The 27,762-nt window shown below is 44.1% G+C and overlaps 1 protein-coding gene and 1 non-coding gene across 2 annotated transcripts; one reads left to right on the top strand and one right to left on the bottom strand.

The window, feature by feature from the left end:
* Positions 1-8,155: 8,155 nt before the first annotated feature.
* On the top strand, positions 8,156-8,227 carry TRNAG-UCC (transfer RNA glycine (anticodon UCC)). Its single transcript has one exon. It is a non-coding gene; the product is annotated as a tRNA-Gly (tRNA).
* Positions 8,228-26,812: 18,585 nt separating this feature from the next.
* Positions 26,813-27,439, bottom strand: LOC149282656 (olfactory receptor 13H1-like). The gene has a single exon (XM_089497935.1). It carries the CDS (start codon positions 27,437-27,439, stop codon positions 26,813-26,815), a length of 627 nt encoding a protein of 208 aa, XP_089354061.1.
* Positions 27,440-27,762: the final 323 nt, after the last annotated feature.

Below are 27,762 nucleotides of genomic sequence, written 5' to 3' on the forward strand. Positions count from 1 at the left end.
TTTAGTAGACCTATGTTTCATTTGGGGCGACGCCGGCTTCTGCTGCCAGGGGGGAGTCCAGGCTGTCAAACGACAGCCTGGTCTCCCGTGCAGTCGCAGGGATGTGTCCCTGACGCTGCACGAAGGGCTAGGCGTACCGGTACGTCCATAGGGGTTTCTTAGTGGGCGTTTTTTGGACGTCCCGGTACGTCTATAGGGGATTGAAGGGGTTAATGCCCAAACCTTCAAAAATAGCCCCGGATCGTCATCCCTCCTCCAAACTTTAGAGCTGGCGCTACGCGTTATGGCAGGTTCTCCTGGCATCCACCAAACCCAGATTCACTCACCAGACTTCTACATAGCAAAGCAGGAGTCATCACTTCACAGATGTGCTGATGCTGGTTCCAGAAGCGGTTTGGAGCTCTGTAATAAGGGATGTTAGAGAGCACAGGCAACTTTTACACCTTACGTCCTTCAGCACTCGGCGCCCCCGCTCTGTGACTATGCGGTTCGTGGTTAAGTTGATATTGATATAGACACATGAAATTGAGGCTGAAGGAAGTATTCTATTCAATCCAAAGGTTCATTACAAAACTAGCATTGAAGACGTAATTCGAAATATATGTGAGATCTCACCAAAAATAGTCACATATAAATACAAAATACGTATTCATCAAAGGTTCTGACAAAAAAATCCAGAATAGACTAGGATAAGCAGCCCTAAAAAAAGGATTAAGGTAATTTAAGTAATTGAAGTCCAAATCGAAAGCCATGGTTTAAGTTTTCTAGAAAGTCAGCAAAGCCCAACTCCAAAGACTCAAAACCAAAAAGAAATATCAATGTAGATGATGGTTTAAGGAGCTACTATCCTGTAGTGAGCAGGACAACAAGCGACTGGTGAATGAACAAACTCACTACATAAAGATCATAACAGCGGATAATAGGCGAGATAATACAGGAGGAATGCAAATGGAACGAGGTAAAGACGAGGATCATGGTGAGGATGACATGACATAGACATGATAAATAATGAGGGGAAAGTGTGGGATTAGAGGGTCAATTCTCCATCGTAAATGTTAATTATTTTTCCGTATTAGGTGCTTCATGTCCAAAGAGATCCATTGTTCAATAACCCCATCTCCACATGTGAGGAAGGCTTCACGCAATTCTTGCCGTCCCCAGACAGACAGCACTTCTCATCTGCCGTGCAGTCCGAGTCCCGGCTGCAGAGAACGGCCGCACACTGCAGGCTTCCTACCGGATTCACCTCACTCAGCGGGCAAACGCCACCGGGCTCTGCGATAATCAGGAGAAATAAATCGCAACAAAAAACACCAATTTATAGAAAATTCACACACTGCGAGCACGAGACGCGCCGGTGGCCGCGTTACCTTCCACAGGATCCCAGCAGCTTTTCCCACAAATGTTACAGCACTTCTGTTTGCCAGGACAGCCGGTGTCATTCTGACACTGGGGGTCCAGCAGCGGCAGCTTACACTTGGCTAGGATAGGGGGGCAGCGCCCTGGTCTCACTGGAAAGATGGAAATCACTCATATTAGTCAATTCTGGTGTAGTTTTTACTAGGAATCTAAAAATGGACATATTTATCAGGACAAACTAGATTATCTCTGGTACAGAAACAGGCCATTGGTTTCAAGGTGACAACCTCACTATGCCCCAAAATAGCACCCATTTTGCCTCCATATACCGATCAGCCATTACATTATGACCATCTGCATAATATTGTGTAGGTCCCCCTTTTGCCACCAAAACAGTAAAACAGTCCTGACCCGTCGAGGCATGGACTCCACTAGAGCTCTGAAGGTGTGCTGTGGTATCCGGCACCGAGACGTTAACAGCAGATCCCTTAATATGGACTCATAATATCTGTGTGGATTTAATCTTAATATATATAGTTGTATAATTTCAGTCTGTATTGTTTCTTAACTCGCATTATGGTGCGAACGTCCGTAGTTGTACACACACTGGTGCGAGGTATTATCTCTTACCTTGGACGGGGGACACACACTTCAGGCCACAGTTGGAGCAGCAGCATTTCTGGTCTCTGGGACACTGGACGTCGGTTTGGCACTCATCGGGTCCAGGCTTGGCCAGCGGGCAGATCGCAGGATCAAACGGAGGACACACATTTAGTAATCCTAGTAATCCGGAAAGAAGAGTTTATGGGTCAGGGATGGATGGAAGATGAACAGCTTGTTCAATTTGGAATTACTGACTGGCGAATACACGTCTTAAAACAATAGAAAGACCAGTATCACCTTCCTCCCACCAGTTATTGTGTCATTTTATCTTGATAGGTCCTGGGGTGTAGAGCTGCTGGTCCTGATGACTTTCCAATAACAAGATTGTCTGGTCTTAAAATCAGGGATATTTAAAAAAAACCAGAAAACAGAGGGTCCCAGGTTCCCCCATTTGGGGTATCACTCAGGCCTCCTATCTGCTCACTGACATCTCATGCTTGATGAGGTCTGATACATGCTGAGGAACACCCGGGGATCTCTAGCTGGTTAAACAGATGGACACTGATGTCCTTCATCTGCAACACTTGCTGGCTCTTTCCCAGAAGGAACGGATTTGCCAGGCTGGTATGTCGGTGCCCAAAAGTCCCTCTACAATTCATATACATTCATAAATGGGATTAAGGCAAATGTATGCTTATAATGTAAGGAATTCCCCAGAAATAATACTAGTTGATATTATCAGGGTCTGTGGCTGTGAACACTGGAGACCCCCCGTTGTGTGTGTTTCATATAAGGAGGCTTTGTCACTACCTGAGGAAGGCTTGACACACGTCTTGCCGTCCCCAGACAGACAGCACTTCTCATCTGCCGTGCAGTCCGCGTCCCGGCTGCAGAGAACGGCCGCACACTGCAGGCTTCCTACCGGATTCACCTCACTCAGCGGGCAAACGCCACCGGGCTCTGCGATAATCAGGAGAAATAAATCGCAACAAAAAACTTATTTATAGAAAATTAACACTCTATAAGCACGAGACGCGCCGGTGGCCGCGTTACCTTCCACAGGATCCCAGCAGCTTTTCCCACAAATGTTACAGCACTTCTGTTTGCCAGGACAGCCGGTATCATTCTGACACTGGGGGTCCGGCAGCGGCAGCTTACACTTGGCTAGGATAGGGGGGCAGCGCCCTGGTCTCACTGGAAAGACGGAAATCGCTCATATTAGTCAATTCTGGTGCAGTATTTATTAGGAATCTAAAAATGGACATATTTATCAGGACAGACTAGATAATCTCTGGTACTGATTTTGGATCAATCAATGGGAAGAGGCCATTAGTTTCCATAGTTACAAGTCTGCTATGCCCCAAATAGAACCGATTTTGCCTCCATCTACACTGATCAGCCATAACATTATGACCACCTGCCTAATATTGTGTAGGTCCCCCTTTTGCCACCAAAACAGCCCTGACCCCTCGAGGAGTGAACTCCAATAAAAGCTTTGAGGTGGGGCCTCCATGGATGCATCCTGATGCCATGTGTTCTCCAGGTAAACGAGGCACCTGGCCATCCACGTGATGTTAAAGAAACACAGGATTCCTCAGACCCGGTTACCTTCTTCCATTGCTCTGTAGTCCAGTTTCCATTGCTCACGTGTCCATTGTAGGTGCCTTCGGCAGAGGACAGTGTCAGCATGGGCACCGACTGGTCCGCAGCCCCACACGCAGCAAACTGCGATGCTCTGCGTCTTCTGACTCCTTTCTATTAGAACCAGCATTAACTTTTTCATCAATTTGAGCTCCAGCAGCACATCTAATGGATTTGCCCCCACAGGCCAGACTTTGCCCCCACATGCATCAGTGAGCTTTTGCTGACCATGACCCTGTCTCCGGTTCACCGTTTTCCTTCCTGGGACCCCTTTTGATCGAAGCCGACCACTGCAGACCGGCAACACCCCACAAGAGCTGCAGTTTTTGAGATGCTCTGACCCAGTCGTCTCGCCATCACAATTTAGTTCTTGTCAAAGTCGCTGAGATTGTTACGCTGCCCATTTTTTCTGCTTCTAACACACCTTTGAGGATTGAATGTTCACTCGCTGCCTAATATACCCCCCCCCCGACAAGTGCCATGACAACAAGATTATCAGTGTTATTCACTTCACCTGTCAGCACTCACAAGGTTATGGCTTATCGTTGAATATGGACTCATTATATATGTATGCATTTAATCTTAATATATATAGTTAGTTGTATGATTTCAATCTGTATTGTTTCGTAACTCGCAGGGCTGTGTATATACACGCTAACACTGACCATTATGGTGCGAACGTCCGTAGTTGTACACACACTGGTGCGAGGTATTATCTCTTACCTTGGACGGGGGGGACACACTTCAGGCCACAGTTGGAGCAGCAGCATTTCTGGTCTCTGGGACACTGTACGTCGGTTTGGCACTCATCGGGTCCAGGCTTGGCCAGCGGGCAGATCGCAGGATCAAACGGAGGACACACATTTCGTAATTTTAAATCTGGAAAGAAGAGTTTATGGGTCAGGGATGGATGGAAGATGAACAGCTTGTTCAACTTGCAATTACTGACTGGCGAATACACGTCTTAGAACAATAGAAAGACCAGTATCACCTTCCTCCCACCAGTTATTGTGTAATTTTATCTTGATAGGTCCTGGGGTGTAGAGCTGCTGGTCCTGATGACTTTCCAATAACAAGATTGTCTGGTCTTAAAATCAGGGATAATAAAAAAAAAACAGAGGGTCCCAGGTTCCCCCATTTGGGGTATCACTCAGGCCTCCCATCTGCTCACTGACATCTCATGCTTACTGAGGTCTGATACATGCTGAGGAACACCCGAGGATCTCTAGCTGGGTTATACAGATGGACACTGATGTCCTTCATCTGCAACACTTGCTGGCTCTTTCCCAGAGGGAACGGATTTGCCAGGCTGGTATGACGGTGCCCAAAAGTCCCTCTACAATTCATATACATTCATAAATGGGATTAAGGCAAATGTTAATATTATCAGGGTCTGTCGCTGTGGATGTTGGAGACCCCAGTGTGGTTTTTTTTCTTTTCTTTATAAAGGGGGCTTTATGACTACCTGAGGAAGGCTTGACACACGTCTTGCCGTTCCCAGACAGACAGCACTTCTCATCTGCCGTGCAGTCCGCGTCCCGGCTGCAGAGAACGGCCGCACACTGCAGGCTTCCTACCGGATTCACCTCACTCAGCGGGCAAACGCCACCGGGCTCTGCGATAATCAGGAGAAATAAATCACAACAAAAACCACCAATTTATAGAAAATTAACACTCTATAAGCACGAGACGCGCCGGTGGCCATTTTACGTTCCACAGGATCCCAGCAGCTTTTCCCACAAATGTTACAGCACTTCTGTTTGCCAGGACAGCCGGTATCATTCTGACACTGGGGGTCCGGCAGCGGCAGCTTACACTTGGCTAGGATAGGGGGGCAGCGCCCTGGTCTCACTGGAAAGACGGAAATCGCTCATATTAGTCAATTCTGGTGCAGTATTTACTAGGAATCTGAAAGTGGGCATATTTATCAGGACAAACTAGATTATCTCTGGTACCGATTTTGGATCAACCAACAGGAACAGGCCACTGGTTTCAAGGTGACAACTCCACTATGCCCCAAAATAGCACCCATTTCACCTCTCTATATCTACATATAGTTAGTTATTTAAATCTGTGCTACACTGGCACATAGAGGTCCCAAGTCTCCCAGAAATTCCCTCTCTATGGCTTCCATGTCCCTATCTTTCCCACAGCTCTGCTTCTTCTCTTGCCTCTTGTCTTTTTTCACTTCTCCCTGTGTCTTCTTTCTTCTGCTTTTCTGTGAACCAGGGCTCTTGTTGCACATCTGAAAGAGGGTGGAGCCTCCGGGCAAACCCTCTCACCGATTGGAGAAGGGGAGTGGCTGTCCCCCGTGGCTCTGCCCTTTTGCAGAAGTACTCTTATCTTATACTGAGAATCTGTCTTCATTATTCTGGCCTCTTGGCGTTCCTCCAATCGGGTGAGAGAGTGTGCCTGCAGGCTCCACCCTTTTGCGAAAGACAAAAGAAAGAAGCCAGAAGAAGAAAAAGGAAGAAGGGAGAAAGGAGACAGGTGTTCGGCGGAGAAGGTAGAAAGAGCGTAAGTGAGTGTGAGTAAGAGTTTGTTTTTTTACATTTTAGTATTTGTAGATCGGCCCTGGGTGCCAAAAACTCTAGGTTCACCCATGGTTATACATGCACTAGATAATCTCTTACCTTGCACGGAGGGGACACACTTCAGGCCACAGTTGGAGCAGCAGCATTTCTTGTCTGTGGGACACTGGCTGTCAGTTTTACACTCATCAGGTCCAGGCTTGGCCAGCGGGCAGATTGCGGGATCAAACGGAGGACACACATTTAGTATTCCTAAATCTAGAGAGGATGGATTGGACAAGGGTGTCTGCTTTGAGGGGAAGTACTAGAAAAGCAATATAGGGGCATTGCAGAGTAGAGGAGGTGACGCAAATTTTAGAAAACATATTAAAATATTTGGCATAGGGGAGAGAGAAAATGTCTTGTTACTGTTAGCCCACGGATCAGTATTGGAGCCCATACTTTTATTAGGGATATTATTATAATATATTATATTTATAGTGGGATAAACCAAATGGCTAACGACCAAAGTAAACTTAAGAAAGGTTGACCGTGTATTAGTGGTACCGCGATTCCCCTCATACCACAGCAACAAAGGTATGTGACCTGTGTCAGTCCAGGGCTGAAGAGGCAGGTGGTTCCTTCTGCCCCCTTTATAGATCTCTGGTCAGACCTCACCTAGAGTCTCAGGGGCAGTTCCTGAGACCCCATCTCAAGAAGGATACTGACATTCTGGAGAGAGTTCAGAGGAAGGCGAAGTTTGGCCAAACATGTCGCGCAAACACTCGTATGACTAACCATGCCTCAGCTTTTGACGGACGGAGGACCTTGGAGGAGAGTATTACCGGGGACCAGCCATGCCTGAAGCAGGGAGCCACGTGAAGCGAAACACCCAGCTTCAGGGACGAATAAGGTAAATCCCTAATGAGCAGGGCCCTCCTCACCCTTTGTCAATTTGTTATATTACATACTACTTGTTATGTGCTGTCTACCCGTTGTAGAGCGCTACGGAATTTGATGGCGCTAAATAAAACAAATAATAATAATAATGTTACACATTTTTAAAGTTTTCGAGTCGCCATGCGGTATTCTCAGCAGACTCGCGAAGGAGAAGGGTATCGATGCAGGATCGAAGAATATGATTATGTCCAATAAAATTTATTCGTTAGACCTCATGTAGAATGTACAGTTTTGGGCACCACTTCATATAAAAGATGCGAGTCCAAGATTTTGACATTCCATTGGTTGCTATGGAGACAAGACCACTTTCAAAGACCAGAATTGTTATAATTGTGTCCAATGCAATTTAACCGTATTTCATTAATACGTATCTGTCACGAACACCCCTCTCACTAACCTGCCGTCACGACCTGTCCGGTGTGCAGGACAAGCCCCAGCAGCAGGCTGATGGTGACTGGATTCATACTGGTCTCCTGAGCCGGGTCTGAACGCCAGATCGGTCCCAGACTGGGATTTATATGAAAGGGACGGACAGGGAGGGACAACAACCCAAAAACAATGCGAAAAAAACTACAGAAACCTGCGCAGCATCTACAAGCCATCTGTATTAACCCCGTAACGGCCAGAAACCTGTGCGGCACCCATAAGCCACCAATATTAACCCCACAACTGCCGGCAACCTGTGCGTCACCTATAAGCCATCAGTTTTAACCCCATAACTGGCAGAAATCTGTGCGGCACCCATAAGATATCAATATTAACCCCATAACTGCCAGAAACCTGTGCGGCACCCATAAGCCATCAGTATTAACCCCACAACTACCAGAAACCTGTGTGTCACCTATAAGCCATCAGTTTTAACCCCATAACTGCCAGAAATCTGTGCGGCACCCATAAGCCATCAGTATTAACCCCACAACTACCAGAAACCTGTGCGTCACCTATAAGCCATCAGTTTTAACCCCATAACTGCCAGAAACCTGTACGGCACCCATAAGCCATCAGTTTTAACCCCACAACTACCAGAAACCTGCATGCATCCCTTTGTTTAACTGCCTTAAACCGTCCCACACCACTAAGAAGCGTTGGTGGTATAGTGGTGAGCATAGCTGCCTTCCAAGCAGTTGACCCGGGTTCGATTCCCGGCCAACGCAAGCCTTTTTTTTTTTGTACAGAGAGAAAAAGAGTGCAATAAAAACATTTTCTTTTCAGAGGAGGAGAAATGTTACAATAAGAGCTCATAATTAATACAGTAAGGGATAGGCATACGGCTCCTCAATCTAAGACGAGGTCAACGACTGACAGGCCGGATGCGGCTGACCTGCCAGCAGGTCCTTGGTTTCTATGTCTTCCTAGCCCATGTCTCTAACTAGAACATAGAGTTCTTTGTAAGATGATTGATCTGTGCTAAAAACAAACCCTTGCACAAACATTTCACAAGAGTCACGAGGAAATGCTGTGTCCTCGGGTCAAAGGATAGTGTAATGAAAACAATCTAATGATGAAATCTGCCGTAATAACCCTTTCCAGGGGATCTGCAGCTCTTCCAAACGCTCCGTGTTTCAATACTGCATGTGAAATAAACCTATAATTACAGATCAAAATTATTAGCTTTTTATTATTTTTATTTACATAGCGCCAACAATTCCAGAATCACTTACATTCAAAGGGTCTGACAGAACAAGAACTGACAGACTAAGACGAACAGATACATAAAGTAAAGGGGGCCAGGCTCCTGTGTTTACAATCTGGAAATCCACCATATGCATATATCACGAAAGCAGCAACCCGCATGAGTTGTTCTCCCCGTTGTGTTATCTTCCCCTATATCTTATTTTTGTTCATTGCTTCAAGGAGATTTTATAAGAGTGGGGGACGAGAAGAACTGAAGTCATGGTGTGGCTCCCACAGAGCCCTGATCTCAACACTGAGTCTGTCTGAGATTACATGAAGAGAGAAAGCGACTGTAGAGCCAAAATCCACAGAAGTGCGGTTACTTCTCTAAGATGTCTGGAACAACCTACCTGCCGAGTCCCGAGAACCTAAAAGAATGAAGGGTAGTCACACCAAATATAAAATTGTATTTTGTTAAATTACCAAAATAAGTTAACATGTCTATTTTTGAAAGCATTCTTCCTACTTTACATCATTTTTTAACACCTGCCTAAAACCTTTGCACAGTACTGTAAATATATATATATATATACACACACACACACACACACACACACACACACACACGCATACATACATACATACGCACTACCGTTCAAAAGTTTGGAATCACTCAGCTGTTTCCATGGAAAAGAATGAGATTTCTGGCTGTAACATAATTACAAGACGGTTTTCTAACCATCAATTATCCTTTAAAACTGAAACTTGGATCAGGGAACACAACGTGCCATTGGAACACAGGAGTGATGGGAGTGATAAAGGGCCATTGGAACACAGGAGTGATGGGAGTGATATTGGAACACAGGAGTGATGGGAGTGATAAAGTGCCATTGGAACACAGGAGTGATGGGAGTGATGAAGGGCCATTGGAACACAGGAGTGATGGGGAGTGATAAAAGGCCATTGGGACACAGGAGTGATGGGAGTGATGAAGGGCCATTGGAACACAGGAGTGATGGGAGTGATAAAGGGCCATTGGAACACAGGAGTGATGGGAGTGATATTGGAACACAGGAGTGATGGGAGTGATAAAGTGCCATTGGAACACAGGTGTGATGGGAGTGATGAAGAGCCATTAGAACACAGGAGTGATGGGAGTGATGAAGGGCCATTGGAACACAGGAGTGATGGGGAGTGATAAAAGGCCATTGGGACACAGGAGTGATGGGAGTGATAAAAGGCCATTGGAACACAGGAGTGATGGGAGTGATAAAGGACCATTTGGACACGAGTGATGGGAGTGATAAAGGGCCATTGGAACACAGGTGTGGTGGGAGTGATAAAGGGCCATTGGAACACAGAAGTGATGGGAGTGATAAAGGGCCATTGGAACACAGTAGAGATGGGAGTAATAAAGGGCCATTGGAACACAGAAGTGATGGGAGTGATGAAGAGCCATTGGAACACAGGAGTGATGGGAATGATAAAGGGCCATTGGAACACAGGAGTGTTGGGAGTGATAAAGGGCCATTGGAACACAGGAGTGATGGGAGTGATAAAGGGCCATTGGGACACAAGAGTGATGGGAGTGATAAAGGGCCATTGGGACACAGGAGTGATGGGAGTGATAAAGGGCCTCTGCACACCTATGAAGAAATTCCATTAAAAATCAGACGTTTTCCAGCTACAATGGTCATTTACAACATTAACCCCGTCTGCGCTGGATTTCTGACCAATTTCATGTTATTTTAATGGATACAATTAGCTTTTATTATTATATTTTGATTAAGACAAACCGATACATTAGGTTCATGAGACTTCCCCTTAGCTGAGGTTTGGATGAGTTTGGTGAAAAAGCAGTTTCAGACTGACGATGACCAGCCAGTCCAGGTACTTTGAGACTAGTGGCCTCCTGATAATGAGTCCAATGGCTGGATATTCGCTCTACGTTTTCATGCTCACATACGAGTGCGGCCGGGCATATACAGCTGCCGGTCGCACGCTCCAGCCGATCGGGAAAGACCTGTGAAGTAACATTTAAGCCCTTACAGCTGCCAGAAATATGGCTATATTCTAGGTTTCAATAAACTTACAGAAAGACTTTAGAATGAAAAAATATATTTTGTACAAATTTTTAAAGAAAAAAATACAAGATAGTAAAAAAGGTAAACCTGTATTTTATTTAATGAACAGGAAGATGTATTTTTAACATTTTCGGTATTGATTTTGCGGTTAGTCCTGCTTTTGGCTGCATGTTATATGGTCACAGAAATACGGAAAACCATTTTGTAGTTATAAATAAAGAAGGGGGAAGGAATGGACGGGTAGAAAGCAGGGATGGGGAGAGGACTAACAAAAATTCACAACCTGATTTTGGAAAGACAACCCTTCCTCTTAAAACAAATTAGGAGAGTTTAAATCAAAATGTGGTGGCAACAGTCTAGCCAAAACCACCAACAAGGAGGCTGATGGGAACAGTCCTCGCATTTCCTTACCTAGCCTTTAGCCAGAGGAGTCTCAACTGCCAGCTGTGTAGAAGCGACAGTCGGGGCAGGGAGTGGAGGTCGCGTCGGCCGCACTAGCACAGAATGAGCATTTCCAATGGACCGCGCAAAAGGAAGTGCTCCTTTTCAATTGGCTTTTCAGATATTTAAGATGCAGAGGGGTGCACGTTTACCTCTCCTGTGCTGTCTGTTTGCGATACCAGTGCGTGACCACACAGCACAGGAGGAGTAAGAACTCACCGCTAGGAACCTTAAATATGTAAACCCTGATTGTAGACTGCACTCCTAATTTAAGGATTGAAGTTAGGGGGCAAAACGGTATTATCCCTTAAAGCACCATTCAACCAAGAAACCACCTTTGCGTTTAGCAGGATAAGCAATAACGCTGCCCCCTGAAAGCCCACCGTCGTAAAAAACAAAAAACAAAACAAAAACCTCTAAAGGAAAATCTTAGAAACTGAATATACTTTATTTAAAAGAATTATCCAAAAGAATATTCTACTCACCATTAACTTCTCCTAAATTGCTATGATTGAAATATTTTTCTAAACTCGTTCAGAATTTTTTTCTAACAAAAAAGATAAAAACATTTAAAAAATATAAAAATTTACTATGAGAAGTAGTCCCTGATTACTCTGGATCGTACAGCTTGAGAGCTGCCCTGGAGCTCCGGCTCGGTTTTAGGCATCTCCAGGGCTCTCTCATTTTTCTGGACCTCAGCTCTGGTTGGGATGTTGTGCCGCACGGCAATGTTGTGTAAAATACAACAAGCCACAATTATATCGGACACTTTGGTCGGATCGTACTGAAGTCCGCCGCCGGATTTGTTCAGGCACTTGAACTGTGTTTTTAAGAGCTTGAACGTCTTATCGATCACAGAGCGGGTTCGAGAGTGCGCTTCGTTGTAGGCCTTTTCTGAGTCTGTACTCGGATCCAGAACTGGCGTCAACAGCCACGGGCGAGACTCGTAACTCGTGCTTCCTGCAGATAACGATATGACACTCAAGCAACAATCACAAACGTGAAATTAGATCAGTCATTATATCACTGATAAGAGAAAAAAAAGGGGGCGAAAGAAAAATATCCCCCCCAAAACTTACCGACCAGCCACCCTCCACCGATCCTACCACCCTCGAATCCTTCGTAAACAGAAGACTGCCTTAAAATAAAAGACTCGTCAGAGCTTCCTGGAAACGCAGAAAACAAACTTAAGATCCTGCAGTTGCTGTCTGCAATCACTTGTACATTTACAGAATGGTAGCCTTTTTTATTTCTATAGATCTCTTCTCTTTCGTGGGGGGCTGAAAGGGCCACGTGAGTGCAATCTATAGCCCCAATAACATGTGGGAGTCCTGCAACCTGAAAGAACCCCCTCTTTAAGGCTTGCCAGTCAGCGTTGTTAGTGGGGAATCCAATAAACACGTGAACGTGTTTCTTCAAGGCCTGAATGACCGGCACCAGAAACCTAGAGAAGGTCGACTGGGACACGCCGCCAACCGCAGACGCCTTGGTCTGGAAGGATCCAGAAGTGAAAAAGTGCAGGCAGTTTAAGAGTTTCACCATGCCCGGGATGGCATGGCTCCGCTGTGTCAGTGGGTCGATATCCACCCTGATTAACTCATACAAATCCAAGATGGCGCCTTTAGGAAGATGGTACCTTTCCACCACCTCCTCATCAGTCAATCCTTCCAAACCGGTCCGTTCCCTAAATATACGCGGCCTCCTGGCCCCCAGGATGTGCTGTTTTGGAGCAGATGCCGGTGGGGCTTTTGGTTTAGGTTTTGGTGGAGGTGCCACCCTACGCTCCTTTTTACGTTTAGGGCGCTTTACCTTCCTCTTTTCGTCCTCTTCTTCTTGGAGGAGCAGCAGCATAATTGGTCCAAAGGCTTCCATGGCGCAGAATGCATACAGGCGGTCTTTACGTTGGTCGATTTGCTCCCCGTCTTAACGTAGTCCACAAAACGATCGAGTCGCATTCTGAGATAGGCAGCCGGGATGCGATGCGTGGAGGAAAAGAGCGTCGCCACCGATCACTGCCATTCTCACAGATGGGACCTTGTGCCATATTCCTGGTCAGACAGGAGGTAATTGCACGATGTTACCATAGTCAATATGGAATATGCTGCCCATCCCCCAATGCACATAGTTATTAATAGGCGCTAATAATGTTACCCCTATTAATATGCACAGTTACCCCCTAATATACACTAATGTGTTACCCTCTATTAATAAGCACTAATATTGTTACCCCTATTAATTTGCAGTTACCCTCTATTAATATGCACTGTTAACCCCTATTAGCATGCACTAATGATGTTACCCCTATTAATATGCACTAGTAATGTTACCCCTATTAATATGCACTAGTAATGTTACCCCTATTAATATGCACTAGTAATGTTACCCCTATTAATATGCACTAGTAATGTTACCCCTATTAATATGCACTAGTAATGTTACCCCTATTAATATGCACTAATGATGTTACCCCTATTAATATGCATTAGCAATGCCCTCGGTATGAATGCACAGGGGGTTAAGACACCGTTACCCCCCAGCATGCACCTGAATGCCCCAGGCCTGGTACCCACAATGTACGAAGTACTGAAGAGTCCTTCCCCGGGGTACCTGCACATTGTTACCACAGGGAGAACAGGCAAACAATGCGCAAGCGCAAACTACCCAACAGAGCTTACTGCGCAGGCGGACAACAGTCCGCCTAGCACCCTAGAGCCAAATATCTCTATCGCTAAATATCATCTACGCTGGCAACTCACTGATATCCGTACAGAGTCCCATGGTTAAAGCAACGAATACAGCAGAGATTTACGTCTCTAGTATTTCGAACTCCTTTTTGGCGCATGCGTATATACATCAAGCAGGCGTTCCTCGAAGACTCATAAACGATTGGTCTAGAAGAACTTTGCTAGCAGGCTTCTCAGCCGGGAACAGGAAGTTTGGCATATCAGCGTTACGTTGTTACCATGGATACGACGTTATCTTTTATTTGCCAGCCATGTTTGTTTTGGGAATCAGTCCGTTTCTCTTTGTTCACGGGATGCCCTACCACATAGCCCTGCCAGTCTTTTGCAAATCCCCATATTCTTATTAAAATCCACGTATTCAGTAGTAGCCTCTTAGCATAACTAAATATATTTATGGAATTTACCTATAGCTGGTGCTTTTTAGTTCAAAAATGTAGTTTTGGTGATATTTAGTTTAGGCCTAATGGACTATTTTACCTTTTGAGAGTTGAGCTCAGTGGCAGTCTGTGGCAGAGCCGGCATTATCAGTCCTGAACATACCTGGGAAAAATTTGGCGGATATTGGTGCCCCGCGAAGGAGCCACATGGTGCCCCTGCTGCAGTTTTAGGTGCTTCTGAATGCCTCGACATTAAAGCAAAGAAGCCCATCTTAGTTTGGTTTATAAGCATATGTAATGCCACGACGTGCCAGGACTGGCATAGGTCATTAACGGACCATTTTTCAGTGACTTGTCAAGCATGTCATAGGTCGTTAAGGGGTTAAGGCATTTTATTACCTCAGGTGCATCAAAGACAGGAGGGGCTAATCTCTTTGTATCCTTTTCCCTCCTCTGCAGATACCGAAGCTGTGTGTTCTGGCCGTATGAGCACTCTACCATCGCAGATGTAAATACGACCTTCTTCATAAACAGAAGATTCTCCATCACTTATTCCCATCACTCTCAGCCAACATCTGGTCGTCGTACTCAGAGAAATTAAGGTTATCAGAAGATTTAAACCTCTGATTCCTTCGCAATGGGACAGAGGTCGGTTGATCATCCCGTAACCTCACAGATTGTAGTTGTTTACTCAGATTTTGGACAGTAGGCTCTGTCATGGTGGTATGGATTGTAACCCTTTCATCCCCTTCACCATCTGATAATAGCTTTAAGCATTTATTAACTGTCCTGCTGATCTTCAGACGATTGGGCTTTGAGTTCTTGTATCTCCCATTGGCAGCTATGAAGACGATACTGATAATCCCTTCCCCCACTCAGTAAGCCATCACGCCTCAACCGTCTGTACTCTGAGTGGATATCCTTTACCTGATCCAGGGGTGCTTTAGAAGCATCTAACTCCTTTTGGAGACTAGACTTTTTTACTAGCTTCACCATCTTGCAACAGTTGAAAGACCATTACAAGAAAGTAGGTCCACGACAAAAGGATCAGCCCTTCTCTCTGCCTTACGTCCGGCGTGTCAGCACAGAGGAGCACAAATATGTGACTAGGGGAGAATTTTACTAATATACATTTAGTAAAGTTTGTTGGACTTCATTTTAAGGCTTTCTATACACATTTAATAAGTATCTTTAATTTTCATAAGAACCTTGCAGCCTACAGCGCTCAGAAATTACACCTCCAGCAGTCATCGCACCTTGATTTGCGAGACACTAAGTGGACGGTCATAGCTGTACTATTAGTGAATTATAGTTTTATATAACGTTACGTTAAGGTATTATATAACGTTAGGTTAAGGTATTAATGGGATAAAATAGGCAAAACCAATATTTTATCACATATGCAAATTGTGGCGCTATTGTTTTAGGGCTGCACCCACAATATTAATACAAAGAGATACCCTGTAATTTATCTCTGATCCTAAATTCTTTCAGATCACCAAAAATGTATAGTTTAAACAATATATTGTATCACCATGGTAGTTCATCCAGATACAATTTATTGCGAAAAAAGATCTACACGAATGTCTTTGATCTGTACAGAGCAAAAGATAAAACAGAAATGTGCAAAGAACAAGAAGTCGTCCTCTGAGTCAGGAAGAACGAGGATTTCATAGACAACAAAGGAAGGGGTTCTTTACAGTGAGGGAAGTAAAGGTATGAAATCCACTGCTGAGAGAGGGGGTTCTATCATATACTCCAGATGCCAGCAAAACGGGTAAAACAGGCGTAAAAATGATAGAATAAACATTAATATTTTAGAACTTTTCGATCCAAAGAGAAATCTGATCGCCTTTTGGAGTCCAGAAGGATTTTCCCCTGAGCTAAATTTTAAAAATAGGTTTTTTTTTGCCTTCTTTTGGATCAAAAGCTGGAAGGGTGGGTCGAAAGGGTTAAACTTGATGGACTTAGGTCCTTTTTCAACTTAAATTACTATGAATTTACCTTCAAGCCATATCAACATATGATATAAAATGCAGTGTATTATAAATTGGTTATCGGGTTTCACTAATTGGCTTATGGATCTAACATACAACAGCCTGTGGTAATAATATTTACCAAATGGTTAACCTTTTCCACTCTACACAGCAGAATACAATAATTGGGGTGTTAGCAAAAATAAATGCCATTTCTCACTGTACTGGTTTGTTATAATTGTACTAAAAACAACAATTTAAAAAGATAAGTACTCAATTGGATCTGTGCTTCGGCAACTTTTAGAGATTTTGGGTGAGATATTTGGAAATACTGTCAGTCTTCGGAAGAATACTAAAAACGTACCGGTAAATACCGTACACATCATTGGCATATTTTAGTTTTATAAGCTGCAGTCTCATAAGCCATCATAGGCCTACCTGGGAACTTTACGGCTCCGGCTTGCAGGATGCAGGCACTAAGTCACGCTGACTTCGTTTCTCTTTGATTTCCATGTGAGAAAGAAAATACATCTTTATATGATTTAAAGAAAACAAGATGGCTCTTACTCCGTTTTGTTTCTGCGAGTCTAATATACTAAAATATTACATGTTTTTCGGCGTAAATATCTGATACTGCCTATGAAAGCACACCAAAAAAAAAGTGTCAATTCTACTACCTCGTAAATGTGAAGTGAGCGCTTTACCATTTGAGCTAATCCCCCAATAAACAATGTCCTACTTTGGTTTCCCCCCATAAGACTACATGCTACCAAGCTCTCTAACATTTGAGTTAATCCCCCTTTGCCATGAGGATTTCTCTGGACCACTGGCAGATTCTGTAACATTTAAGAATGCGAACAAGAAGGTGAGATAGGGCTTCGTGTCTTTTCCTTCTCAGACCCAACATACCCCTTCTGTTTTCAAAGGTGCTTTGTAAGTGTAATATTAAAAAAATTACATGAATCGACTTACCCGTGCCACATAGATAGGACCTACAAATAGTATATTAAAAGCAAAAATGATTTATTACTATCACCAACCACAGGAGACAGAAGGACGGCCATTCCTTTTCTTTAAAAACATAAACCTCTCCAGACCCTCCTGAAAACTCTGGCTCCCCTTGCAGGTTGAATACAGGTACTGCATTCAACCGTGCAAGTCAATGGAGCCCCGCTTTCTAATCACAATGTAAAAATAAAAATAGCTAAACAAAATTATAAAAATGTGGTAACATTTAAAAATAATTATGCAGTGATGCCCCCATCCAGTTTCAACAAAATGTAAAAAAAAAAGTTCAATAATTTAAAAATGGGGGGGCACACTTCCTAAATGTGGTCTTTTAGCCCCAAACAACCAGACAAACCCATGCATGTTGCTGAACATATACCAGGAGCTGTAAATTCACACCTTAATTTGTGTGATAAAAAACACAAAATAAAAATACTACCACTACAAAGTTTGACAAAGGATGGTGGTAGAATTAGTGCATGAAATTGGTTAAAATACCAGCATTTGAAATACCTTGAAGTGTCTAGTTTTTTAAAATATATGTGATTTAATAGGGGAAATTGCATTGACCATCTGCTAAGATATCCCAAATAGCACATCAGGGCAGAATTACCAGATTTGAAATAGCAAAACTCTGCTTGTGCTTATTGCCCAATAAGCAATAAAAAAAAATATATATATATGTATTTCTAAACTCAAGACAAATAGTTGAATTTATTTAGTAGGTTTTTTATTAGCTTTTTTTTGGATTACATTTTTCCATGATATTTTATTATTTTTTTTATAGGAAATTAGATGATATGATCAAAAAAATGATATCTGAAGAAAGCCCTCTGTCCTGAAAATAACAATATATAATGTGTGTGGAGAGGAGAGAATTACAAGATCATCGCAAAAGTGTTAAAGGCCTCAGTCACGAAGGGTACAAAAAAAAGATGTATGTTTATAAATTAAAATGAAAGACTATTTACCAAGATAACCTTGCTCATTGTACACAGAGAACTGCTGTTAGTAATCAGTAAATTGAGCGTTCTCAGGAATCGTATTTCCCCAAGACTAGTAAGGAGGAAATTCAGGAGAAGTCGTGGAACAGGAATCTGGCTCATTTTCAGCAGGTCTGTGCAATAAATCCGGGGATAAATTGCAAAAAGTGTGTGAAAATTAAATAGTTTTACTACTCTTTATTACCTCCCACCAGGACATGCAAGTAGAATGAACAATTTTCGTAATTCCTGAAATGCTATAAATACTGAGGGTGATCAATTATTCTCAATTTTGGGAGCAGGTGCCACTACCTTCTGTCAGTATGAAGTATCAGGTAAGCGGTTTTAGAAACATGAAATCTCAACGCATCTAGTTTGCCAAAAAAATTTAATAATAGCAGGTCCAAACGGGTGGCATTTATAACAACGAGACCATTACGCTATGATTACCATCATTTAATTAAATAATCGTATTTCATGGAACTATATAGGTAGACCAGAAATGTTCCCCCATTATCCACTGTATTTATTACACGTTTGGGGAAATGATTCTGTATTGACTAGTTTGCTGCTACACGATGGAACGGTTAAAAGTGAGCTCACAGCCTCCATAGACTGCTTTAAATATCAGCGTGCGCCTTTCAACAAATGACATCATATCCTGGTGTTCCGCTGTGAGGGCAGCGGCCGTGGAAAGGCAGGCTGAGCTAAATATGCCTCTCGATTACAATTAGTTTCATTGATTTGAAATATTAATATGATTATCTACATATATATGTGCATATGTTGTAAATATAAAGGTAAGTCTGCTGTTTAGAACTGTTTGGGTTTTTTAATAAACTATAAAGAATGCAAAAAAAAAAAAAAAAAATATATAAGAAAATAAATCTAATCACAGGTGCAGGCGCCCATCTTGCTTCTTCTCTGTTACTGGAGCTGCCCTCTTACTGTGTCCGGCTTTACAGAAGAACAATTAGAAAGGGTGACCAACTATGTCGACGAAAGGTTTAAGTAAGGATTCAACTTCCTTTGACTGGGGCCATTTGCATTTTAGACAGCAATGTTAGCAAAGTTTCTTGGAAACCATTAAATTCCCTCACTGTATTAGCATCTTCCACTTCTGCTGGGAGGTTTTAGATTCTGGCCTCTTGCTCTAACATATCTACTCCTTTGAAATAAGCTTCCCTTCTGTTCTTTGTTGTATTTAAATGTCTCTCTCCCCATCTCTCTCCCATCCCCTCCCCATTTCTCCCCCCCTGCCGGACATATCGAGATCCCATTTTGGAACCTCACCGTGCATTTCTCACATCGCCTTTTTTTTGCTTCTTTCACTCTTTTCTTCTCGCTTTTTCTCTTTTTTTCCCCCTTTTCTTCATTCTCTCATCCCAACAGAGACCAGAGGGGTGGGAAGGGGAAGTCAGAGGACAGGCATTGGAGGGACATTAGAGGTAGTGGGTAAGAATACAGGGAGAAGGAAGTGGCTGGGAGCATGAGAAGGGTGCTTAAGGGGCTGGAGACAGGAATAGCAGCAGAAGACACTTATACTCCCATGAGTTGTAATGCTTGATGGACTTTAACCCTTTAAGGACAATAGGCGGTCCCTAAACCCATTGAAAACAATGCCTTTTTGAGCCCGTACATGTACGGGCTTTGTCATTAAGGGGTTAAGTCAGACCCAGCGTGACTAAACTAATATTAGATATATACATATATTTATCATAAATGAATATACTGCTTAACGTTATACAAGACATCTTAATCATTACACTAAACCCGTTTCCTTTTTCTCCTTATGCAGAATTCGTGGACAGCACGCCTATGTAGTCAGGTTCACTAGAAAACAATGCGCTAAGCTCAGTGAAAAAGTTATAGCCACTGCTCTGAATGGTGAAAACATCCAAAACGTTCAGAATGCCGTGAATTCCCAGACAATATACGGTGGAAGACAGATGGTAATGGCCACATACAAGGACCTGGGTAACTACCAAAGAGAACACTCGGAATATCGTCTTTTTGTATCCACTTAATGGGTCAGTAACTGCCAAGTCTCCAGTGGAAGACCTACTAAATAACAAACCCACCGATGGATGTGTCTTATTCTATACTCATAACTCACCATGTAATGCGTATTGTACCAATCCTGACAAAGAATGTAATATTGTAGACAAGTCTTTACGAATTATAATAACAGAGTGTTTGTTTTCCGTCAAATATACAAAGAAAACCTTGCTACGTCTACTTATGAAACGCGATTTAAATCAGTTGATGCTAAAATGCCGCTTTACCGGTGCACTGAGCATTGCTTTAGGTGTTTAAATGGAAACCAAGTTAAATCGTCTTGTTTACCTTAATCCATTTACAAGTTTCCTCCACAAATCCAACTAAATTCAATTTACCAGATATGACCGACGACGCTTGGTATTGGGCAGCATAGTTAACCAGATTAGCAATTCTCTCATCAGATGCTTGTCTATTCCTTGTTGATCACATTCTCTTCACATTATATATATATACATATATAGTTTATAATTTCTCCTCGTACAAGTATGTTGATTTGCATGCTCCTTGTGTCTGTTTTACCCTCAAAATAAAATCATCTTCGCAGCAGAAGTGTCAAGTCATTTGTGACCCTCTACAGCCGTAGCACCTTGAACTCTTCCAATATTCAAAGACTTAAAACACTCTTTGTACAAAGCTCTAGAACACAGCTTTCCCCTTTGCTCAAACCCCCCATGAGCTCTCTGACTGTCCTCTAAATGATTCACTACAGGGAAGGATGACCTTCATGAAACAGGGAGACTCATGCAAGCTTTCAAGATCTTACAGACTGGAAATATGCAAAGATGGAGGAATAATCTATTGAAAGAGGAGACCTCTGGAGCTTTGAAGGTTATGCGCCATCTATGTTTTTACCATATCATGCACCATACTCTCGGAATGTCGGTCTACTAAATGGTATCAAACTTAACTGGATCATCTCTTGAAAGGGTTAAAATTTCACATTTTTCTAAATGACTTGTTACCCCCCCCAAGAAATATTTGACACTTAACTCATTTAACACTTTATCGTCTGTTTCAAACTCAGACTCCGTTGACCAACCTGTGTGAGGTTCACAATTTCCTGTAGTTTATATGATTCTATTTATATTTCAAAAACTTGTGATGGAGATTTGTTTCAAGAACTCAACATTACTCATTTATATCGAAGAGATGCCTCTGGGTGGTGTGTCTACAAACATCAAAAGTTCTGTGAGGGCATGATCTGCCCTTTTAAATGTCCCTTTGCTTTTGAAGCTCCACCATACGATAACTATCAATTACTGGGTGCCAAGAACAACGGAGACCAGCTCTCCAACTAATAAAGAAACGTATTCACTGGCAGATAAAGAATTCTTCCTGGTTCCTGGATAGCTGGCCTAGTAGCACATCACTTTCGTGAAATTGAACAAAAACAAAATGTAACTAAGCCTGTGCAACTTCAGAAAATGGACTACATGTAATAGATTATTTACATGTGAACCATATGTTTACACATTTATTGCCACAAGAGGAGTTAGGGTTCCGCACCACTTACAGAGGCATGCAGGGACCAAAATGTTAAAGAGTTTGAGCCAGCTGGGCTCTTGCTTGGACTTCTCTGCCCTGGATAACCAGTCACCCAGCTACATGTTCTAAACTATAGCTTGCCATGACCCGTGGAGGTAACGTCGGTGTCTCAGCAGGCCAGCCATTTATGAGCTGCTCATGTTTCCCCATCAAACCTTAATCAGAGACCCATACTCTGACTCTGTAGCACTGCCATAGAGATCTTCCATGCAGCTGACAGCTCAATTGCTCAAGGGATTAACCGTTTGTGTTCACCCAAGCACTCAGTGAGACTTAGTGTAGGGTGCAAACAGAACTAGGTTTATTGGGAACAGCACAGCTATTTATACACACAAACATAATTAGCTGTACAGTTCCCTCACTGTTTTAGCCTCTACCACTTATTCTGAGTGACTGTTCCATTTATCTAACACCTTCTCACATTACATCAAAGCCTCTGACCCTCTGATGTTAGCTTCTGGTGTCTTATTGGAATAAACTTCCCTCCTCGATCGATACAAACCGTTGTCTGAAAACCTATTCGTGAACAGGACTATGCACAGGACACGTGGTCACGCGTTTAGACTGGAAGAAAGGAGAACGGCCCCTGAAATTAACCCTAAAGAGCCCATTAACCATAACGGCCCCTGAAATTAACCCTAAATACTCCATTAACCATAACTGCCCCTAAATTAATGGCATGTACTCCAGATAAATTACTTAATAAATTGGTATGGTTAATGGGGTGTTTAGGGTTAGTTTAGGGGCAGTTGTGGTTAATGGGGTGTTTAGGGTTAATTTAGGGGCAGTTATGGTTGATGGGGTGTTTAGGGTTAATTTTAGGGGCAGTTATACTTAATGGGGTGTTAAGGGTTAATTTTAGGGGCAGTCATGGTTGATGGGGTGTTAAGGGTTAATTTTAGGGGCAGTCATGGTTGATGGGGTGTTAAGGGTTAATTTAATGGTGAGGGTTAATTTAATTAATTTAATAAAGTTAGCTTAAGGTGCAGTTGCAGGTAAAGGGGAATGTAAATCCTGGGGGCAGTGATTATTAATGTATTATTTATAACAGTATGGTGATATTCTCTGACTGATTCGAATCCCAATGAAGGCAGAGAGTCGTTCAAAGATCCGGATCTTACAATGATCCGGATCTTACAGTGATCCGGATCACTGTAAGATTCGGATCCCTGTAAGATCCGAATCTTTGAACGACTCTCTGCCTTCACTGACATCACTGGAGGCAGGGGGGAGGATTCATAATGAAAGGGGCGGGACCAATCGTTAGTGTGCCTGCACGGAGTTACTGGAAAACAGTAACTCCTGTGAGTCACACTGAGTGATCCGAAGATTCGGATCATGAATCGGATCATTTCAGTGAACGAGTCGAAATGATCCGATTCACTTTAATGATCCGAACTTCCCATCACTATAAAAAAGGAGCTTCTCGCAGGGTGATGTTGACACATGATAGGAAGAAGGAATGGAGCAGGAGAGGGCCCCATGTATCAACTGGTTTCCCATCTGGGCTCCCTCATCACAGTACAGGGAGTAGTGTATACATACTGCAGGCACATACACAAACTACACTGTAGCAAGTAGCAAGTGGGGACTCCCTGCCACCAGGCACCCTGGGACAATTGCCCCATTTTTAACCCTCCCCTGGCACTATAAGGTCAGTGGTCATCTAATGGCATACAGTGCGGCTACATGTTATATTTTTCTGCTCACGCGATGCATGGCCGTGCGTCAGGAGGAAGTTTTGGGCCTACTGGCATTTGCCAGGTGCACCATACGGCTAGCCCCGTTCTGAGTGCGGGACACAGGATACACTCCGCGGCAAATGGTAGGACACCTGGATCACTGATACTCTGCAGTAGACTTCTGGATTTGTTTCTGTGCGAGCTTTTTTTTAAGCTAAAATTGCCTGTTTTGTGTGTTCCTATGAACCATTGATCACGAGGCCGATCAACGAAACTGATGAAACCAAATTGCGAATGAAAATTTGGATTTGTACATTCGTTGCCACGTGTAGCCACCATTGCCAACTGTTTTGGCGCTCGTTGATGAGGTTAAGTGGGACGGACTGCGTGTAGGAGGGTACATATCAAGGAGGCCGGGGAGAACATTTCCCCATGTGTTTCTTGTTTACCATCAAAGCGTTAATCCCTTATTTGAACCTACTCTGTCCTGTCACAGGGTTTAACAAAAGCACAGTGGCTTAAAAATGCTGTCTGTTGTTGTAGGCTTTTGGTTTTCTCATTTTCCCTACCCCACCACTACCACCTGCATAAGAAAATAGAGTCACCAGAAGCTAACAAAACTCTCAGAATCTTTCTTTCTAGCACCCCTTTTCACTTCTCTGCTCGCTCCTTCTTGGTTGAGCTGCCCGCAACAACTTGTTGCTCTCAAGCCTCATTGCGCTCGTAGCGCTTTCCTTCACTAATCTGTGCCATGCCATTCTATAGATACAGGAGGCCGAGGAAAGCCTTTCCACATGCGTTTCTTGCTCACCATCAAATCTTTAAACCATTATTAGAACCTTTCCACCTTCTCTGTCCTGTCCCAGTGTCACGCACCAGGTGAACAGGTCTGATAGGAGCCCAGGTGCAGGGGATACAAGGGGCTCCGTCTGTACCTGTCAGGACCCGGGCGAGCAGGTCTGGTAGGAGTCCATGTGCAGGGGATACGGGGAACTCTGTCTGTACTCCTTTATGCATGGTGACAGAGAGATAGGAACAGACAGAGTAGCAGAACTGGAAAGGACGGGAGCTGAGGCAGAGAGACGGGAGCAGAGGAAGGTGCAGGCTCGGGAGCTGAGGCAGAGAGACGGGAGCCAAGGCAGGTACAGGCTCGGGTGCAGGTGCAGGCACAGGCTCGGGTGCGGGCCCACTGGCAGGTAAGCCCACAGGCGGGTTCAGGCACAGGTACAGGCTCGGGTGCGGGCCCACTGGCAGGTAAGCCCACAGGCGGGTTCAGGCACAGGTACAGGCTCGGGTGCGGGCCCACTGGCAGGTAAGCCCACAGGCGGGTTCAGGCACAAGTACAGGCTCGGGTGCGGGCCCACTGGCAGGTAAGCCCACAGGCAGGTTTAGGTACTGGTCCAGGTACAGGTGAAGCCCACTGGCAGGGCGGACGGGAACGGAGGCCCACTGGCAGGGCGGACGGGAACGGAGGCCCACTGGCAGGGCGGACGGGAACGGAGGCCCACTGGCAGGGCGGACGGGAACGGAGGCCAACTGGCAGGGCGGACGGGAACGGAGGCCCACTGGCAGGGCGGACGGGAACGGAGGCCCACTGGCAGGGCGGACGGGAACGGAGGCCCAACTGGCAGGGCGGACGGGAACGGAGTACTACCGGGCCAGGCACGTGTACAGGTTCATGCACGGGTACGGACTTACGCTCGGGTACTGGATCATGCACGAGTACCGGCTCAGGCACGGGTACAGGAACAGGTTCAGGCTCAGGCACGGGTTCAGGCACAGGCACAGGCACAGGCACAGGCACAGGCACAGGCACAGGCACAGGCACAGGCACAGGCACAGGTAGCGGCTCAGAGCAAAGGCAGTCCTTCAACATCAATGCCAAGGCCCTGACTGAAGGGCAGGGCCGGTCTTTTAAAGGCAGGGCTTCACTCAATTCATGAGGCGCAGCTGTACCTGATAATCAGGGTCAGATCACTCCAGAGGGTGGCCACTAGTGGTAGCAGATATATTAGCCTGACGTATGATTCAGCCATGGTTCAGGCAGCCGAGAGTGGACCCTGACAGTACCCCACGATGCATGATGGTTTGGGGTTGTTTCAGACAGGCGCAGGAAATAAACCACAGACAGGATATGCACTTAATATCTGTATTGGAGATGATGGTACAACAACATATATATGGAAAGTCTCTTGGCTGGAAGCCCTCTGGATGGGGCACACACTACAGGAAGCCCTCTGGATGGGGCACACACGACTGGAAGCCCTCTGGATGGGGCACACACGACCGGAAGCCCTCTGGATGGGGCACACACGACCGGAAGCCCTCTGGATGGGGCACACACGACCGGAAGACCTCTTGCAGGACACACGGCAGATTGCCCACTTGCAGGGTACTCAGCTTTGGAATCCACTTGTGGGGCGCTGGCCGCAACTCAGGAACAGCTCAGGAACAGCTCAGGAACAGCTCAGGAACAGCTCAGGAACAGCTCAGGAACAGCTCAGGAACAAAAACAGGAACCAAAACAGGAACAGCTCAGGAACCAAAACAGGAACAGCTCAGGAACCAAAACAGGAACAGCTCAGGAACCAAAACAGGAACAGCTCAGGAACCAAAACAGGAACAGCTCAGGAACCAAAACAGGAACAGCTCAGGAACCAAAACAGGCAGTCCTATAACATTAATATCAAGGCCCAGACTGAAGGGCTGGGCAGGTTTATAAAGGTTGGCTAGATCAGGTAATAAGGAGCAGCTGGACATGATAATCACTCTGAGTGCTTCAGAGTGACAAGGGCGGCCACTAGTGGTTGGAAACGGGAAATGAGCAGCACAGATATTTCCTAATTGCACAGGGTGGACGTAACACACAGTGTGATACAGGACATGTGTGAGAAGCAAAAGAAGAGGAGTAAAATGAGGACCACCAGCGCTTACGGTCTTTCCACTCTGAATGCGCCTGATCTTGTCTGATCTCGGAAGCTAAGCAGGGTTGGTCCACAAAGAATGTGCTAGCTGCTAGTAACATTATTGAAAAGAACTGGCACAGCCACCACAGCTTCATGTGTTTGAGACTTAGTGCCCCTAAACATTAAAATAAATGAACTCTTTTGAAGACAAGTTGTTCTTTTAATGCAATAAAGTGTTTGAGAAAGAAACTTGTACTTTAGAAGTTACCCGCTGCTTCTGCTATGAGTTGGATCTCTAGTGCAAAACATCATTGGACTTCATTGTGTTGTCCTCCTCAAAATGTTCTTAACAGCACTTTTAACATCATTATTTCTCAAACTATAAATCAATGGGTTTAACATGGGCGTCACCACCCCATAATTAAGACTGATGTACTTTTGACTTTCTGGAAACTTTCTTGTTGGCACTAAGTACATGGATATACTGGTTCCATAAAACAGCAAGACCACCGTCACATGGGAAACACACGTGGAAAAGGCTTTTGTCCTCCCGTCCATAGATCTAATCTTTAATATTGATATTATAATACATACGTAGGTTGTTAAAATGAAAATACAAGGTGGTACCAATGAGAATACACTTCCCCAAAACAACATCTTTTCATAGAAAAAAGTATCTCCGCATAGTAGTTTTACAACGACCAAGCTCTCGCAAGCAAAGTGATCAACTCTGTTGCCTTTGCAGAAAGTAGGAGTCTTTGAAATCAGAGGAAAAGTGGTCATCAGGAAACACCCCGACCACATAACGCCTGTTGCGGTTTTACATAACCTCCAACTCATCAGCGCTGCGTAACGCAGAGGGAGGCAGATGGCGACGTAGCGGTCGAACGCCCTTATCGCCAGCAGGATGCATTCTATTTGTCCCAGGAAAAGACTTACGCTCATTTTAGTAACGAGACTGACTCTTATATTGTTTTTTTTTTAATTTCTTTTTTTAACATGTTTCCAAATTTGTGTCTTCCGGTCGTGAGAAAAGACGGTTAAAAAAAATTCCTTCACAAGGATTTGGCTGTGATTCTCCATTGTCCTGAATCACATATCAATAAATAAAACAAAAAAATAAAAAATAAACAAGAAATCTTATTAATGATAAAGAGTTATTCATTGATTTAAGGTTTTCTAGAAGAAAAAAACACCTTTTACTTTTTCCTGAGTGAAGAAGATACTTATCAGGTATGATTTTCTAGTTATGTATTAAATGGACATGT

The sequence above is a fragment of the Sceloporus occidentalis genome, unplaced genomic scaffold (genome assembly GCF_023333645.1).
Source record: "Sceloporus occidentalis isolate IW3139 unplaced genomic scaffold, rSceOcc1.0.p SCAF_111, whole genome shotgun sequence".
In the NCBI taxonomy this organism is placed as follows: Eukaryota; Metazoa; Chordata; class Lepidosauria; order Squamata; family Phrynosomatidae; genus Sceloporus; species Sceloporus occidentalis.

What these genes read in the sequence shown, in the direction of transcription:
- LOC149282656 (XM_089497935.1), bottom strand. Translation starts at nt 27,439, where the DNA reads ATGAGCGTAAGTCTTTTCCTGGGACAAATAGAATGCATCCTGCTGGCG.